Source organism: Sitodiplosis mosellana, unplaced genomic scaffold (genome assembly GCF_009176505.1).
Source record: "Sitodiplosis mosellana isolate CC-2019 unplaced genomic scaffold, AAFC_SMos_1.0 Smas_scaffold_6191, whole genome shotgun sequence".
In the NCBI taxonomy this organism is placed as follows: Eukaryota; Metazoa; Arthropoda; class Insecta; order Diptera; family Cecidomyiidae; genus Sitodiplosis; species Sitodiplosis mosellana.
In genome coordinates this window covers 5,241,677-5,260,424 of record NW_022601432.1, presented here as the reverse complement: position 1 = coordinate 5,260,424, position 18,748 = coordinate 5,241,677, and the positions used below count along the sequence as shown (strand labels likewise).

Below are 18,748 nucleotides of genomic sequence, written 5' to 3'. Positions count from 1 at the left end.
CAATATACACCTAAAATGCTTAATATTACGTTAACCTAAATTCAATTGTCAACATGTATTGGTCGATCTCGTCCCATTCCGTGCGCGCACTTTCAAAACATCTGATTTCAGATGATATTTGTTATTCCGTTGGCACTGGACACCTATGCAAACATAGATGATATCAATGGCAACAAAGAAAAATAATTAATACGAGCGAACAGTCAGAGCTGGACCAGTCGACAAAATTCGTTTCGGAAATACATTAAAATAATGATGCGTACGCTAATAATGGAAAATGTGGCAGAAGAAAAGAAGCACACAGCAGAGAGAGAGAGAGAGAACGGGACAGAGATAGATGTCATTTTCGATCTCGCATCAAAAATAGATTTCACAGAAATAGTGATAAGAATATGATGTGTGAAAGAAAAATGAGAAACAGTTGTTGGCTAGTGTAGTTCACAGCACTCGATAACAGCGGAAAATTGAAAATTTCAAAAAGAGCAGTAGGTGATTTGTTATCTCCAAAACCCATTTCGGTTTCACTGAATAAATTACATTGATTAGAAGTGTGTGCAGCAACAGCAGCAGAGATTTGCGTGTATTTGTCAAGAGAAAGAGCAAGCTATTTACGGTTGTACCATATTTGCACCGTTATTGCCGCCGCTTGTATTTTCTTTTTTCATAACTACTGGCACGATTTGTTATTTTTTTCTTCGAAGATAGCATGCTGTTTTCACGCGATTGAATCAATCGTTTCTTTCGATTCTTTCTGTATCCCCCCTTCTCGTTCGCTTTCATTTTATCTAATAGCATCGAAGAACAAAAAAAGACGTTAGCCCTTTAATATTCTCGAACAGCAAGCTGCTTAATTTGTGTTTCGTGTAAATACTAGAGAAATGCGCAAACCGACGCAAAAATACAATTATGCACACACAAAGCGAGCCATTCGGCCGATCAAACGACCAACCGACCGACTGATCAATTGATAGAGAGAAGAGCCGATTCAGAATAAAAATAATAAGAAGAAAAATCAGTCACTGTTCGGACAGAGCGACACGAATTGGCACGAAAAAGAGCCAACAACAACTAGAGCGAGTAAGACAAATGAAATGAGTAGAGGAGCGAATGAGATAGATTACAGATGACCAATAAAGATAAAGGAAAAACTGCTTTAAAAATATTTATCAATTCTTATTGTTAATAGAAAAAACACACGATGTGTATACACATCTCATTAAACATTTAAGCCCCAACAATGTATCGAGTACGATGGTGGAAAAAAATATATATCTATAATAACAATGGATTCGATAATATCAAATATAAAATAAAACTGATTGGTTGAATAATAAAAGTAATTTTTTCTTTTGATTTTTGTTTTTGGAAACTTAGCCCGTTTTCGGTGATACCACAGTTATAGCACACCATACAGCACTACCGCCATACACATTGGCATTGTGTATAAATTTAATTGTTGCTTTTACTTGCGTTCAACATTTTGTCGTCCCGTACGAAAGGAAGCAAAAATGAAAGCGATTTTTTTGTTTCTCTTCTGCTTCTTCTTCTTCTTCTTCTTTGAATCTCGGAATTATCAAGAGGTAAAATGTTGTTTTCAGCTCTTTTAATTAATTATCACACACACAATCACAGTTTATATCCAAATCCGATATCGAATTTTTTTTTATTTTATTCTATATCTTTTCGTTTTCTTCTCTTTTTTTTCTCTCTCATTAAATGCGCGTGTACTGTTTTGTTCGCGCACACTGAATTTTCTCTCGCTTCTTCTTTTTTTTTATATGTATATGTATTTTTGACGATGAAAGAGAACAGAAAAAAAAAACTAAAAATTCACTATTAAAACTTTGTTGCGTATTTTTCGTTCTCTCTTCTTCTGTCTGTCACTTTGTCGGTTCTCTCAAAACTAAAACGATAATCAACGAAAAGGTTGAACGAGAGAAAAAAAACACACTTTTTTTCAGGGGAAAAAGTAAAACTATATTATAAGTTCTTTCACATTCGACTTTTCGGTATATGTTGATTTTCTTCAATGTCTAACTTGGACAGAAGAAGAAAAAAACTATTGCATTCGTTTAATGAGTGGATTTCGCTGATTTTTTTTTCCTTTTCGATTCTCTTCAGAGAATATTGTGTCACTCGATGATACTACTCTTTACTTATGCTGTCGTATTTAATTCCGTTAATTTTATTTTTTTTTGCTCTTTTTTTCTAATTCTTTATATTTATTTTTTTTTCTCGCTACTCGTAGGTCGTTTCAAAAGTGAAGATGATTTTTTTTTTCATTCGTTTTACCAATAAATTTGTGTTGTTTCTTTTCGCTTTTTCGTGTGTGGTACGACAGAGAGATGTAAAAAACTGCTGTGTGTATACATGAAGTATATCGTGGAAAAAAAAGTGACAATCAATAATGTCGACAAAGAAGAATATAATAAATACACGCGCGAACCTTATTAGAACGAAGGCATCTACACTATGTTTGACATTGCGTAAAATCAGAAAACGAATGAGATAGAAACAGGTGAACCCGACAACGACAACGACATCGATGACAACGACGACGAATAGCAGTGTGATATTTTGTGCGCCGTACGCTGTGTGTATGTGTGACTGTATTGGTGTATGTGTGTATCGCATACAAATTCGTTTGGCTGATACGATGCGATGAGAATTTGGCAAATGGCGCGAGTGAATGCACGATATGGCGTATGTAACGAGCGAAAGTGAAACGAATAGTGAGTGTATGCTACGGATACTACCACATGAGCAGTTGCAGTGCACAGGCAAACGAGGCGCGATTCGAAGTATGTTACACTGTCTAATCGAGTTTATCATAGAGTTTTTACTGTTTACTGTTCGTCAAATACTTTATATTGTCATCTCACTCTGGCTGCTCTGGGTTGGTGTGCGCACGGCCACACATCATCGAAAAATCAAACACATGGATATCATACCTACACCACAGACACATGAAACAAACACATAAATGTGTCTCGCTCGGTTTTTTTGATCGATGTTTTCGCCTTTGCCACCGTTTAAATGTGCAAATTCAAAACGACAGAAGGAAAAAAATATCCCATTGATACCTTTACTGTTTCTAACTCGATTTGCAGCCCGAACAACGTTTTGGTTTGTTGAGTTTTTTTTTTCTCTCGTTCTTCATTTTGGTTGCAGTTCAGATTCCACTTCAGAATGGACATTTTGAATAAATACGTTTCTGTATGGCAATTTCAATTCACATGGAATTTTTCCCTTTTCATTTTCATCATCATAGAAATGTCAAATTTGAAACCGTTTCGTTTGTATGACCACATTTGAACGGAGCATGTCCGTTGAAAATGTATGAACGTTTTATGCAAACTCATACACTAACATACATTGAAATCGGTGGTGAAATTTCACTGTGGAAAAATGCGTATGCCAAATGAACGAGACAAATATTATTAAGGGAATAAAATACAATCGAAAACAAGTGTGTCCATCATTTTTTTTTTAACAATTTCGTAGCATTTTCTATGGGCGACAGTTCGCCAATTTAACGTAGAATCACATTGTTTCGATTTTATTTTCGTAAATTACAAATTCATACAAATTCTGATTGATTCAAGATGTGAGCGCTCACAATAACACACTCTCTCTCACACACCTAGATATTTTTTCACTTTCACAATATATCGTGTGTATAGGTTATTCATATCAATACGCACATTTCTATGCATTAAATATTCGTACGCATGAAAAGAGAATTTAGCTCTCTTTTAATGTCATGTGGGAAATGAGTAATGAAACGGTAACGCTGTTGCTGTGGTGAGAGTGTTCTCTTTCTCTCGAGTCGTGAGGTCTCGAGGCGATTGTTTAAATTGCAAATATATACACGTATGAAAATGACGATGCCTCAACACGAATCGCATTTGTGTCGGTGATGATGTGTTATCACACACAAAAGACACCAGAAAGAGAGAGACAGAGAGAAACCGAGCTGTATACGTGTGTCTCTCTCTCTCTGTGTGTGTGTGTGTGGTCATTTTATCTCTTTTTTTCTCGCACTCAGCAATGCTTTTCAAATACAAGGTCCAAACCGGAGGGGGCGATAATAATTCCGTACACACCACAACATTGATTCAAACGGGCAAAGGAATTTTTTTCTGCCAATTTCGTTTCGGTTTTTCTGGTTGTTTGTGTATGTGAAACAGGGTGATAACTACATCATTGCCAAAATTAACGATGGCCACAGCCGTTTCTGCTTCCGATTCAATTCCGATGCGCTGTTCTGCGCACCAAATACTTGATAATGACCATGTATGCACATTCGGTTGCACAAAAGGGTGTTTTCAACATCATTTGATTTTCAATAACATTTCATTGATATTAATCTATTTTGCTTGGCATTAATGTCATTTTATCATCATCATCTTCATCCGTCGGCAATGACGACTTGAATTGAGATCGCCACAAATGAAAATGAGTAAAAAGAATCCTACACATAATATTGTTGACTGCTTTTAAAATGGGCGCTCTCATTTGCTGCGAATTATCGATATACACACAAACCCGGGCACCCGTATATGTTGCGAAATGAACACACAGGCAAAAATGAACATAAGCAGTGAAAGAGCGAAAGAAAGGAAGGAAAAAAGTGTTTTTCTATTGACATTGTCACACACACACACACACAAACATACACCAGTATTTGACAAAAAAGAGAGAAAGATTGAGCAAGCGGTGGCGGCAACACAGAGCAGCATGTGCGCCAACTTAACGCTAAAGCACACATATTTACATTGTAAACGCGCAATGTTTACGACTTTTGCCTGTTCAAATAATTTCCATGATTCAAATTTCTCTCGCTCGCAAATGCCCGAGCACACACAGCATGTATGTAGAAAGAGCAGAAAAGAGAGCATGTGTATAGAAAACGCATACAAATATATAGAGAAGCGAGCACAAGATATAGCTCAGCACTCTCGCGCTATCCCTTTCACGTTACCAATTCATACTTGCACCCAAGATATCAAACAATTCGAATCACATTGTGTACTACCCAAGTACACACATTACCGAAAAAAAATATATTACAATAATCAAATAGAACAGAATCGAAGAAACGAAAAAACAACACAGAAAACAAACTCATCTAATACATTTTCTACTCTCCATTCAGACTGGATTCGTACATATATATGTGTCAAATTTGTTTACTGTTTCACGGATTGTTTTTGCTCTTTGGTCAAACATAGTTCGACGATAAGTGTGTAGTTTGTGGCTGTTTTTCTACTTCTTCTATCTCGATACGCAGAGAAAGAGAGAGAGAGAGAGAGAGAGAGAGAGAGAGAAAAAAAACGGCAACAATAACCAATTTTGTGTATTTCAAGTGTTGGACTAGGAAGTGAAAGCGAATTCAACGTGCTGCTACAACGGCTAATAGAACGAATTCCAGTAGAAGCCCCGAAATAACAAAAACAACAACACACGGCGAAACACAACACATCGGAAATATTAAACAAAAATCGGATCAGTCATTGCACAGAAGTCTTGAGTTGACGTTGTGTGCTATTGGTTATTAGATTTAGTTGTGTCATAATCTTGTTCGAATTGTTGTTTTTTCTGGCTTCGGGTACACACAAGAACGCAGAATAGTGTTGCAAGACAGGAAACAATGTCATCAAATTAAAATTTAAGGAAATCCAGCCCACAAACCAAACACACCTTTCAGTCCAGGTGATAATTTATGTTATTGTTTTTTTGGTTTTTAATTTTTCGTGCGCTTTTGTTTGGTTTCAATGCCATTTGATATTCGAATAATGTGTGAATCCTTAGAGTGTGTCATCCTGTCCACTGTTCCCTATCGGAATGTGATGCAGTCGTGGTGAAAAGTGGTTGAATTCTCAATGTGATACCATTTTGTATCACATGTACTCAAGATTCAATTTTCCCGAAGAACCACTCGACATATTTTGTTGTTGTTCATTTCGAAGTGTGATAGAGAGAAATGCTTTTATTGGTTCTTCGGATGAATATTTGATTTCAATCGATATAATTGACTGTTGGACCTATTTTCGGATTATATTTTACTTGTTATTTTTCTTCTGGCTGTGATGGAGGACACAATGCAGTGTTATGTTTTTCTTTTCAATCGCATTAAGATTGCACAGCCAACCGATATCAGGACACGTTGTTCATCCCAGAAATGATAAGAAAAATCACAGAGAGAAAGAAAGACAGAGAGAGATAGTGAGTATGAGCTAGAGAGAAGTACAGAGTTCATAAGTTCATCGAACAAATAGTGTTAAACAAATAATAATTGTTATCATTATCTGATGATGATGCTCGTCAGCTTTAACTGAATTCAAGTTGTTATGGTTAACAGAGATTCGGTGACGCTATCGTTGGCGGTGACAGCGGCAGCGATTATTTGCGCATGTATTTGTGACAATTCTCAATGCACAAATGTTTATTGAACGCTTGATTACGCTCCGATAATTTGGATTTAATCACACACACACACAAACCCCGTTTCGAAAGCATATTTTCCTTTGGCTTGACTTTTTTTCGTCTTCATAGTCCGGTACCATATGATTACAATGCGTTTATTATATGGTATGTGAGTTAGTGCGCGCGAACGCAACGGTACAAACAGAAGAGTATACACAATGCACGTGCCAATCATTTTGGCCGCGTATGTGTACACAAAATATAAATAGGCATATGCGAGCATCGCAGTGGCGAAAATCTAATCAGCATATATGAGTAGTGTGTATGATATGTAAGCGTGCGAGATCGAATTTATGAGCAATACAATATTTAACATTGTATTTATTTGAATTTTTTTTTTTGCTCATTGACATTGATGATGGCCAAGCAAAAGTACAACCAGTCAACACATAAATATGAATACATTATGAAACTGCCATGCTCCAGCTTTCATATGGTTTTCGATGAACCATTTCTCTCTCTCTCTCTCTTTTTTTTTCATTGCCACTCTAAATGTCCCTCTCTTTCTTGTTCGCGCATTTTTTTTTTCTGTCGCCGCACTGCTACATATTGTATTCCATTCAGTTGTTGTTTTCACGTTTGCCGCTTATTAATTAGGTGATATATATGTACTGGAACATATGTGCAAATGTACAGTTTAGCCTAATGCCTAATGTGTATCATATCTGAATTATGATTTAGTTATGTGTATATTACCATCTATTTATTCACCACTTTGATCCACATTTGATTCGTATAGTCTGATATATAATATATCGCACTCAAGCTTACTCCATCGAGTGCATATGAGAGAGAAAAAAAAAGACGAAAAATAATCAACCAACAATTGCCACTGTATTGTGGCGTACGGCCTCTAATATCTCTTCACTATTCATGTATGTCTTCGAGCGAAGCAAACAAATAAAACAACAACAACAGCGGCCGATTACATACTTGTATGATTGTTTTTGTCACTTCAAACAATGAAACACACCAGCAACAACAACAACAACAACACAAATAATACCTATAATGGAACACAATCAAGTGGGCATTGTTATGGTCATACAGCACTGAGCCGTATACAAATACGAAAGCGTGACAATACAACATACGGTACGGATACAGAGCAGGCGACACTTTTCTTTGGCAACGAAAGCTAACTAAACCGTACACGCTTGGCCGTCATTTATTCTGATTTGAAATTTTACAGGATTCGGACAACAAAAAAATCATAAAATCTAAATCAAATTAGAAGAAATCAGAAAGTGTATCGGTTTGGTCGGAAAAAGACATCGGTTTGGTCGACTAAAGTAAAAAAAAAAACCAAAAGAAAAAAATATTCATTTGCCGCAACTGAAGTAAAAAAAAGAACAAACGAAAATTACACAACGATTTGAAGAAGGAAAAAATAGCTTACTGTGTTTTTTTTTCTCGTCCAAACATACGCGTTTTAGCGTATTGCAAAGTAAGCAGAAAAAAAATATTTACTTGGCTTCAGACTGAAATATCAAATTCAGTAAGCGACTCATAAAAATTCGTTGACAGTTTTGAAATCAATTTCGTGACAATTTGTGAAATATTTGAAGTTTTTAATTTTATTTTTGTGGTTTGTCTCGACAATATTTCGGTTGTTATATTCAACATTTCACGCATTTTTGCGAGTAGCATACATGCATTTCCATTTCCGATACGCTTTCTAATCAACTTCTGTTTGCTGTTTATTATTATAAATTCGCACGAACGGTTTTTGGATGCATGTGAAGAAGAAAAAAAAACAAGCGTGAATGTAATTTTGTTTTAACATTTGCGAAAATGTTCAATTGAAGTATTGTCCAAACGAAACCAAACAAAAGAAACGAAAATACAAATAAATCGAATTCTCTTTTCTAATTTAATTAGACATCAAACGAAATTTTAAGTGGTAAATTCATTTGGTTTGTTATTTCTCACATTTGTTCAGGTGGTGGTCATCGTGGTTGAATTACCAGACACAGACACATAGACAGTAATTTGAGCTTCCTGAGACACAGTTCAACCTCCCACCAATTGACCTCTTCCACCTAATGGATACGTTCGCCTCACATAAAATGAACCCGACATTACCGCAAGCTTCATCGTTGACCACATCAAAATCGCTGGAAATCGACGCGAAACCATCATTCGAAGACGATGATGAGGTATGTTCAGACAACACAACAAAAAAAGCACCAATTCATTCATACATTTAATTTTGCACACAATTTTTGAATTCGGATCAGTCATTCAAGTTTTTATCATAAATTTCGGAACCTGAAGTGAGAATGAAACCGGAAAGCAAAAAAAAAACACACACACACACACACTTACACACAAACACAACAAACTTACGCGCGCTTAACGATTCGATACTCTTTGTTTGAATCGATTATAATCTTACCTATTCTGTGATTGCTTTGTTGTTGTCGTTTTAAACAAAATGACACCAATCTCCATAGCTCTCGATATTTATTGAAATATTTGCATTGAGATTTTATTCTGGTGTGTGACACACACACACACACACACACACATACTCGTATTTTTGAGTTAATTTCAAATGGCTGACCAGATTAACCGGTCAAATGGAACTCGATTGCATTGTTAACATTGTACACACCTAATATAAAGTAATAGAATATAGTGCCACATGCTACTAGTAGGCAAGTTAAGTTACATCTGTTAATAAACGAACAGAAAATGTCAATAAATGAACGAAATTTTAATGAAATACTGAAACTGAGTGATGCTCCGCGGTCGATCACGATTCTCGTGATGCTGGTAAGAGATAGAGGTTTGGTGTCTTCAACAAAGTTGTAGTACTCGAGTTCTTCTATACTTTTACCAAAGACAGTTATCGCTTATCTCTTATTATCAATCGTAACCGACCGCGGAGCATCACTCAGTTTCAGTATTTCATTTAAATATCGTTCATTTATTGACATTTTTTGTTCATTTATTAGTGGATGTAACTTAATTTGCTTACTAGTAGCATATGCCACTAGATTCTATTACATTATATTTGGTGTGTATGCCCGCTTTCAACAATCGATAATGATTCGTTTTAGAATACAACCCTCTTATCGATAAGAGTGATGCAATCAATTTTTCGTATGTGCTATGGCAATTTTGTATTCGTTCCGTGATTTTGTCGATTTTATTGTCCTAGTCATTTAACGCAACATTCAATTTGTTGCCTGCGACACAGTAGATAGCAAATCCACATTTCGCCAAACACAATGTGTATTTCGTCTGTGACAGCACACGGCTGTGATCGGATAATGTGCATTTCCTGTGTGAGGATGATATTTTTAATGAATGTCACGCGAAACGTGCTCTGCTCAATGAACCACGTATATAACTGAACCATTAAAATGCGCATTGCGCATACTTCAAACACCGAAAAGCATTTATGGAAATGCTTAGCTCGTTTGATCATTTCGTTCGGCCCCAATTCTAACAACCGTTGTTTTTTTTCTGTTCTGATTGATTGTGATTAGCGAATGTTTTCAATATTGATTGACTCAAAAGTCAGCGCCATGCGACAACACAGAGAATTTCAATCTGTGAGAACTGCGATTTCATTTTAATTGCATAAATCAAAGACGTACGATCATTCATTCAAATTAATACCGGCACTATCTCAACCAGCATCAACCACAAATACCGAATGTGCCCCACTACAGAAACTGCACACACGTGCGCGTGGCGCGAATGAAAGTGGAAAGAGAAAAATCGCAATGATTGCCTTGTTAATTTGAGAAGAGAGTTTAATTAAAGCATACTTTTTCTAAAAGAAACGAAATGTCCGACTAGAATCAGATCATCGAATCGATTGTTTCTGAATGTTGTTTATTTGCTGTTCTTGCGTGAGAAAACATTCATCATAAATGAAAAATATGTGCAGGCAGTCGTTTGTTAATTTGCTGTGTGGAGATGAATATTGAAGCCTTCATTCCCAATTGAAAATTCCGTTGAGATTTTGAACGAATTTGTGATCATATGCGCTGGTCCGCTGATAAGGTCGAAATCGTTTCGAATGCGTGGCATTTATGTGCACGCAAAACCGAACCGAACCAACCCAAACGAACCCAATTATTTGCTGAACGTGGAAATATTTCTGACAAAACAAACAAAATAGAAATAAACGAAAACGAAAACAATAATTGAGCAAAAATGCTGTGCGGTTAAATAGAAAATCGTCGAAATTGCGTTACACAATTTAGAATCTTGTCCATGGAATTTTCACTTTTAAACGCATTTCGACCGTATGACTGAGGTACACGCCAATTACAGCAAAGATTTATTGAATTGAGTAAATAATTATGAAAACATCTGTTATGAATATTTCATTATCTATCTATTTGTGAATCGACGAGAGCGAGTGCGGCTCACGTCTCATGCAATTTAGCAGCGATTTCGATCATGTTTAGATTGTTAATATACATGGAAAAACGAAAATAATAACGTGATTTGAAATTGAAACAATTCCCAAATCCTTCGAATAAAAACATTTCACCGGGGCAAGTTGAGTGGATAAAAAATGAAATAATATCGAAAATGCAAGCGACATTTACATTCGATTTCTTTTTCCACATTTTATTTTCGTATGAGTTTGTAAGCGCATATATGTCCAACATATTATGTTTAAATGCAAATTTTATAATGCACATTGACATTCTATATTTCTCATTGAATTGACCGTCAAAAAAAATGTTCTAATCTAAATTCATTGCAAATGCATAAATACTAAGCATGAGCTGTAAATGAAAAAACCAATTGAGAAAAAATCAGCCGCAAAAAAACGTTGCTTGTTAGCAATGGCAAGGCAGATAATGCGTATGAGGTGTATGCTTCAGCATCATATTTAATAGAGCGTCACATTGGAGTAAATGATAATGGTTCTTTGTCGATTGGTTGAGTTGATTACACTTATGATTAGGTCGGCGACCAGTGCATGACGAACTAATGGCTGACGATGATGACAATGATTACCGATGATAACGTATAATTACAATATGCAAAAGAATCCAGTTGCTTGACACGATGACAATACTGTTGTTATGCTGCTCAGCAACAGCAGCAGCATAATTTCCTTGTCACTTCAAAGCGCCCAACTTGGACAGGATGAGACATATCATGTGAACGCAATATCGCACAAACCAAACATAGGCAACGGGGCAGAGTGAGAGGGTGGAATGAAGAGGGATAGAGGGAGAAAAAAAAAGACTCACACATATATATGACTCAAGTCGTACAACAGAATTTCAATGGAAATCCACTTGAAGATAACATTCGCCGGAATTATGATGAAAGCGAGCTTTTGAAGCAACTTATCTAGCATTCGATATGGCTTGCTATTCAGCTCATCATCAGACTATAAATCATTTTAATGACAAACGAATCAAATATCAATCTGAGAACTTCTTGTCTCGCACACATTTTATTAGACGTGATGAATATATTTAAGCACGTACTCGATGCGAAGCGGAGCGTGCGCGCACATACACACACATACACGTAACGAGTGTGAGGTTGAATGGTTTAAATGAAAAGTGCAACGATCAGCGTGCCGAGGTTATGTTATATCCTGCACCTATGACTTGTGCATATCAATTAAATACTAGACATTTTGTTGTACAAAAGAAGGAGAAAAAGACACACAAAACCCATACCGTTGTCGAATTTCTCATAAAATGAAACGTTATCTGAATTATAAGTAGGTGATGCACAGAGCATGACCTTTACGAAATGAAAATATCCCACCGCTTCAGCATGGATATTCATGATGGAGCGAATATTTAAAAGCAACTGAAATGATGGGAAAGAAAAATAGATATGCTGATTATTCCTTGATGGTACTGATGATTTTTCACTAAGATAAATCACTTCCACAAGTTGGAGCTCATTTTTCTCTCTGTCTCTTGCGCTCGATCATAGTCACAGTCCTTCCGATCGCTTATTGACGCACAAACGCTAGTTTTTGCGTCCGTTTTTTTTTGCTCATTTCGTCTCCCAGTCGGTTGTCGCCTCGTTTTCTTCAAATTCTTTTGCGATAAAAACTAATGACAAGTCAAACTAATTCGCTCTTAATTTATTGCTTACAAGGCATGAGAACATTATAAAAATGAGTAACTAGTCGACTGGCCGACGTGACTTTTGCAATATTTGTGGCTGACGGTTTATTCACGTGTACCATGGTCACAAAATGGTGTGTGTGTGTGTGTGTGTGTGTGTGTGTACTGTGTGTATCATGTACGTACATACAATTTTTACACACCGTCCGGAGTGTAAATATTATATCTTCAGCGTTCATTCGAGGCGTTATATTGATGTTTTGGGCTATTTATAAATATGTTGTGTGCAACCTTTTTCTACCCGCTATTTTCGATGTGGTGTTGCCTCTCACTCTAATAGGCTGTTGATGTCGTCGTTGTCATCGTCGTCGTCGTCGCCGTCACCATTACCGCACTCTGGGCAATTTTTTGTACTGTTGCAATCATTCCTTTTTTTTTTAAACCGATAGTACGTTTTTTCCCCTTGTTTTCCGTTACTTACGAAGCCCAACAACAGCCTAATTCAATTACGCTGACCCCAAACATATTTCGCTTAAATTCTGCTTTTTTATGCATAATTCATATTCAAATTGTTACCACACAAAATCACATACGGATTTGCACTTACACGCAGTGAAAAGGTCGAAAATAAAATTGAATGACGAAGAAAATGCGAAGAATAAAATACAACATGAATTTATTTTCTCGCTTTTGTTTGTATTTCAGCGCCGCGCGCGCTGAAAATGAGAGTCCATATGACTCGGTTGTATTGAACAAGGACAGACATAATATAAAAATTTTGCTGATGTTTTTGATACGAAACAACAACGACAAAAAAAAATACGAAATATATTTTTACTCTTGATTTGAGTATTTATCTTTCGCTGCCACTATGACTAATGCTTCAATGATTCCGCAGTGGAAGTGAGTTTGCGTTCCATTGGCCGCGTTTTGATTTCGTTGTTAAAGATATCAACCGATTCTGTGATAATATTCTGAACTGTGTGTTCTTTTTTTTCTTTTTCTCTCGTCAAAAGAAAAATATTTACTTGAAATGTCGTTCGCATGAAATGGAGTTGTTTGGCTGCGAATTGTTTTTAGATTTGCTAATTATTTACGGCATCAGCAATTATATTCTAGTTGTGCACACACGTTCCATGCATATAAACAGGCCAATTAAATTTAATCATTTGCACACCGCGAACGAGCGCGCGCACATATATCTCCCATGACACGCGTAAATCATTGTGAGCCGAACAATTTGTGAGAAGTGCGGATCGGTGCCTGCCAATCAAACCATCCATTCAAACTATGCACCCAACTGAAATGCCAATTTCAAAAATTCCATTGTGCACAGATATATGTGCAATATTCCAACTGATTACCGATTTTATTTAGGAATTCAATATTATGCACGAAATGCCATTCAATGTTATTTACACTGAACGGAAATTGTAGAAGAACGAGAAAAAAAAACACACACACATACATAAGTACACAGATACGGTTTTTCCCCCCACATATAACACATTCCATTTTCAGTTTCAAGATGCATGGGATGATGTTGAAGATCCAATTCCAAAAATGTAAGTACTTTTAACTCGTTAAATCGTTTGCATAATTGCTGTTGACTCGAAATATAATACTGAATGCCAATTACCACGCGCACACACCGCACACATTTGCCACTCAATTAAAAATAATGAAGACATTGAGAGACACACAGGACAGAGTGAAAGAGAATGAAACGAGTTTCAACCAAATCAAATCGAATCAATTTGATTTCGTCAATATGCAATTAAATAAATGGCAAAATGTCTTCGATTAAGTGATTAAAAACCCATGAACAAGTTTTCGCTTTCGAAATGAATAAATTGCTTGCAAAGAATGATTGAATGCGGCGTGAAAAAATTGCAGACTACACTATGTCACGGTTTTAAATGTTCTATTGTCGTCTTCTCTATCGTTCCCTCTCGTTCTTCTCTTTAGTCGATATCGTTCTTCTCTTTAGTCTTTGTCACTGGTTTCGCTCAGCGGTCATTTGAAAACGTTCTAATTTTGATATTGTAAATGCTTACGTTAATCACAAATTTAATTCTCGTGCGAACTACACAAATTGCATTTAATTGGGGTCAATTCAAATCCTTAATTTTCACTGATCTTTAATTAACTTTGGCCAAAACTAAAGCGGTCGGTTTTTTCCGCCCTTAATTCTATGTGATTAATCCAAAAAAAAACCTACGTGCAAGGTTATTAATGTGGAATTGTGGATTTTTTTCGAGTTTAAGCTTGAGCTTTGATAATTTGTTCATAATGACATAGGCCGACTCTCTCTCTCTCTCTCTCTCTTGATCTCTCTCTTTCTCCCTTTAGGGGTGACATGGATTTGGAAACATCGTTAGCAGAGGCAAAACTGGCTGTGGATTATTTCTTCAATAATAAATTTACAGAAGCAAAACAGCTGATGCAACCATGGTAAGTCATTTCGTGATCAAAATTCACTTAATTTCTTGGCAAGCATTCAATTTGGAAATTCAATTGGTTCCGTGGCGAGATTAGGTCTCAGTCGTCCATGTATCATGCCATTGGGAATTGTGTATTTCTCTTTCTGGAAGCGGTTCTAACGTTTGAGCACGAGCACATCGTCAAAGCGTCGGAAGCGATTAACAAATGTTTGGCGGTGTGCAATAGACATCGCAAGAAAAACACCATCACCGAAAGCATAGGCAAAACGTTTAAACGGGTGAGTTGTCTTTATCATTCGTTGCCGATCTTTTTATACTATATTTAAAGAAAAATCAATCCTAATCCAAATTGTTTTTATCACTTCACCAGCATAACTATGAGCAATACACCGAATTTGAAGCGCATGCTGAACTTTGTTCGGCCGAAGCACTTCTCTTAAAAGCTTTATTAACATTCATCGAAGATGAAACTCTAACGAGTCTAATTAAAGGCGGCATTAAAATTCGCACATGTTTTAATAGTTACAAGTGAGTTGAAGTCTCTCTATCTCTATCTGTATCTCTCTCTCTCTGTTTCTCTTTTGAAAGTGAAGAGAAAAATCTCTTGACCGAATACAATCGGCAACATTTTCACATTTGGATGGTGTTCATTCCAGAGAATGTATGCAAATACTGGAGAAGCGTCAATGGGAGCAGACGGGCTCGAGAAATCATTTCGAAAGTGGTGTTCGAATGGGCGTGGGTACATTTAATTTGATGGTGTCACTGTTACCAGGTCGTGTTATCCGGCTATTGGAATTTATCGGGTTTTCGGGCAACAAGGTACGAGTTTTTATTTCTACTCGTCTTTCCATCAACTAATGAATATATGATGAATTTGTGTCGTTGACTGTTATTGATGTGGTGTTATTCATTTTTTGTGTTGATTTAAAATAGCAAACTGGTTTGCAAGACCTTAAACTTGGCTGCGAAATGGATGGTATCCGGCAAGTACTTTGTGTTATGACCCTGTTAGCTTATAACTTGATCGTATGCTATGTGCTAAGTCATCAAGAAGGTGATATCGAGTTTTGTGATGAAGTGCTCAATAACCAGTTGAAGGTAAATTATTATAATCCAGAGACCAGATAAGAGGAGCAAAGTGAAGAACGTGTGTATGAATAGATTGTTGATTGTTTTGTTCCAGGTGTATCCGAAGGGAGTATGGTTCTTGTTTTTCAAAGGTCGTCTCGAATTTATGAAAGGTAATTTGGACGAAGCGCTGGTTTGGTATAAAAAATCATGGAAATCACAGGATCTCTGGCCTCAATTCCATCATTTATGCTTCTGGGAAATTTTATGGGTAAATTGGTATGTATGCGAGTACTCTATGTAATCCCGAATCAATATTCAGAGCAGGTGTTAAATGAAAATGGTTTTCTCTATCTCCCCACCTCTTTCTCTTTCTCTCTCTCTCTCTCTATCTCTCTCTCTCTTTCTCCTTCCACCTCCGCCTTCGCCTTCGTAAACTTAGCGCCAAATTGAACTGGAAGGAAGCAGAAATATTTGCATCGTTGTTGTGCGAGCATAGCAAATGGTCGCGTACGATCTACACGTATCAACGAGCTGTTGTGATGCTAATGCGTGATAAAAAAGACCTAACACCATCGGAATTGCAAACTATTGAAAATCTTATGCGGTAATTTTATTTTGATTCTCATTCACCCTAACGGATACCAATTCTCTTTTTTTCGCTGCCGGAGAAAAACTATAACGACATTCCATCTCTCCCTCTCTCTCTCTTTCTTGTTTTTTGCTCTCATCTTTCGAAATTCGCAGCGAAGTGCCTCAATACAAGCAACGTATTGCCGGAAAATCGTTGCCAATGGAAAAATTCACGATAAAAAAAGCCGAACGCTTTTTTGCGGAAAAAAAGCATCTGGTGCTGCCAGCCGTTGAACTAATGTACCTGTGGAATGCATTCAAAATATTGGGAAAACACTACCATTTGGCCGACAATGTGTATCGGCTCATCGAAAAGGCTCAACAGGATTTAGACGCTCGAACCGAACGCACCAAATACGATGTGGAAAATCGTGCGTTGATTCTATTGCTGAAAGGTGCTGTGCTTCGTCAAATGAAGAGTCCATTGCAGGCATTACAGTAAGTGATTTTCATATTGCATCATCCTTTTGTTTGCACGAAAAAACGAAAAATCATTGAAGAAAACCCCGTTTTTTTGTTGTTGTTGTATTTAGATGTCTCGAAGGTGTGGTGAATTTGCATAAAGAGATCAAAGAGGATGAATATTTGGTGCCGTATGCTATTGTGGAAATAGCTTGGTTGTACATTGATAGTGGGCGCATTGATGCTGCCATTGCTGCACTTGAAGATGCCAAGTAAGCTCAATAATTTTCCTTTTTCCCCATTCGATTGAGTGAAGGAGAAAGAGAAAGACTCGATTCGACTTCCAACATAAATCCAAAATTCGTCGATAATTTCAATTTTTGTTTCATTTGCAGGAAAAATTACACGGGATATTCATTGGAGTCACGTTTGCACTTCCGCATACATAATGCCTTAAGTGAATTAAAACCAAAGAATCGATCTAGAGATAAGAATAATTTATCGCCGGACCATGAACACTGAATGTTGTTCGTTCGTTTGTTTTGTTTTAGTCAGTGCCCTTAGCTGTAGCAAATGGTATACCAGTAGACTAGACATGAAAACACAAAGCTGTTCGAGTGAAACACATACATTTCAATGAATGAACACAACAAAAAAAATCCCAAATATTTTCTTACCAAATATTCAAGAAAAAAAATCTATTCAAATAAAATAATGAAAATGTTCAAGCCAATTGTAACGTCACCAAAATGTTTTTTTTATATTTAAATTTGTCAGGTGTTGTCGGTAGCAAGTGCAAAAAAAATGCATTTTCTATTAATTAATTTTTTTTTCTTTTTCTAGTTATAAAATACTTTGAACCGTACCATTTCAATTGTATTTAAATCAAACCAAATCGTATTTCTTTAACAAATGAACACAACAACCAAATATGAATAATAAAAAAACACACAAATGTCTATGACAAAATGTTACGTTTTAATATATAAAAGAAAATCTCAATAAAATTCCACAATGAAGTCTTTTCCAAGAAAAAAACCGGATAAGTTGCATTTTCAATTGTGTTCATTTTCCCTAATTTTCTCCCTAATCGCTTTGATATATACTTATCCCATCGAGCGTTCTCTTTTTTCGATTAAAGTTTTCCGGTTTTTGCCTCCATTCAACGAATTTCAAAGCAATTTCTGATGAAAGCGGAAAAAATGCAACAGGTTGCCAATGTTAGTACTTACCGGAAGTATCTAGCTGATGGGATTCCTTCCGTCTTCGTCTTTAGAAATTCCATATACGACAATATCGTGTACGTGAGTCAATAAATAAAAGTGTGTGTGTGGTAGATTTATTTGTCGATTTTGTTGCATTTTATTTGTATAAATATTTAAATATATGATCATTGTTCGGCAAACGAAATGAAATATTTGTGAATGAATGATTTTACGGGCCAAATTCGAGGGCAAATTGGGAGGATGGTGATATACCGACTCAACACCACTAGACGGTACACCATTTTCTACTCTTCGATTTGGATATTTCGAATATCATATTCGATTCGCCAGAATTGGCTACCCAATTCATTCAACAAATATGCCAGTTTGTGTGTCGAACGAATGTAATATGTTTCATAAATACGTGTCT

At 36.4% G+C, this 18,748-nt stretch overlaps 2 protein-coding genes across 16 annotated transcripts in view; one reads left to right on the top strand and one right to left on the bottom strand.

Annotated features, from left to right (window-relative positions):
- The window catches only part of LOC129576832 (serine/threonine-protein phosphatase 2B catalytic subunit 2-like), a 40,583-nt gene extending 38,056 nt beyond the window's left edge, over window positions 1–2,527 (bottom strand). For 2 of the 12 annotated variants that reach the window (XM_055462656.1, XM_055462667.1), the window contains exon 1: window positions 2,293–2,432. The gene's annotated coding sequence lies outside the window, so the exon portion shown is untranslated. The other 10 variants (XM_055462657.1, XM_055462669.1, XM_055462666.1 and 7 more) reach the window with 9 other exon arrangements.
- On the top strand, window positions 2,120–18,120 carry LOC129576831 (tetratricopeptide repeat protein 39B-like). Of its 4 annotated transcripts, none has more exons than XM_055462653.1 (14): window positions 2,120–2,801; window positions 5,370–5,715; window positions 8,432–8,648; window positions 14,085–14,128; window positions 14,916–15,017; window positions 15,102–15,285; window positions 15,378–15,535; window positions 15,664–15,829; window positions 15,944–16,108; window positions 16,194–16,357; window positions 16,521–16,685; window positions 16,826–17,149; window positions 17,245–17,385; window positions 17,509–18,120. In XM_055462653.1, exons 3-14 carry the CDS (start codon window positions 8,535–8,537, stop codon window positions 17,633–17,635), a joined length of 1,854 nt encoding a protein of 617 aa, XP_055318628.1. In that variant the 5' UTR covers window positions 2,120–2,801; window positions 5,370–5,715; window positions 8,432–8,534; the 3' UTR covers window positions 17,636–18,120. The 4 variants fall into 4 exon arrangements, with proteins under 4 accessions (XP_055318628.1, XP_055318626.1, XP_055318629.1 ...); XM_055462651.1 differs by lacking the exon at window positions 2,120–2,801 and adding an exon at window positions 5,015–5,245; XM_055462654.1 differs by lacking the exons at window positions 2,120–2,801; window positions 5,370–5,715 and adding an exon at window positions 7,513–7,936.
- Window positions 18,121–18,748: the final 628 nt, after the last annotated feature.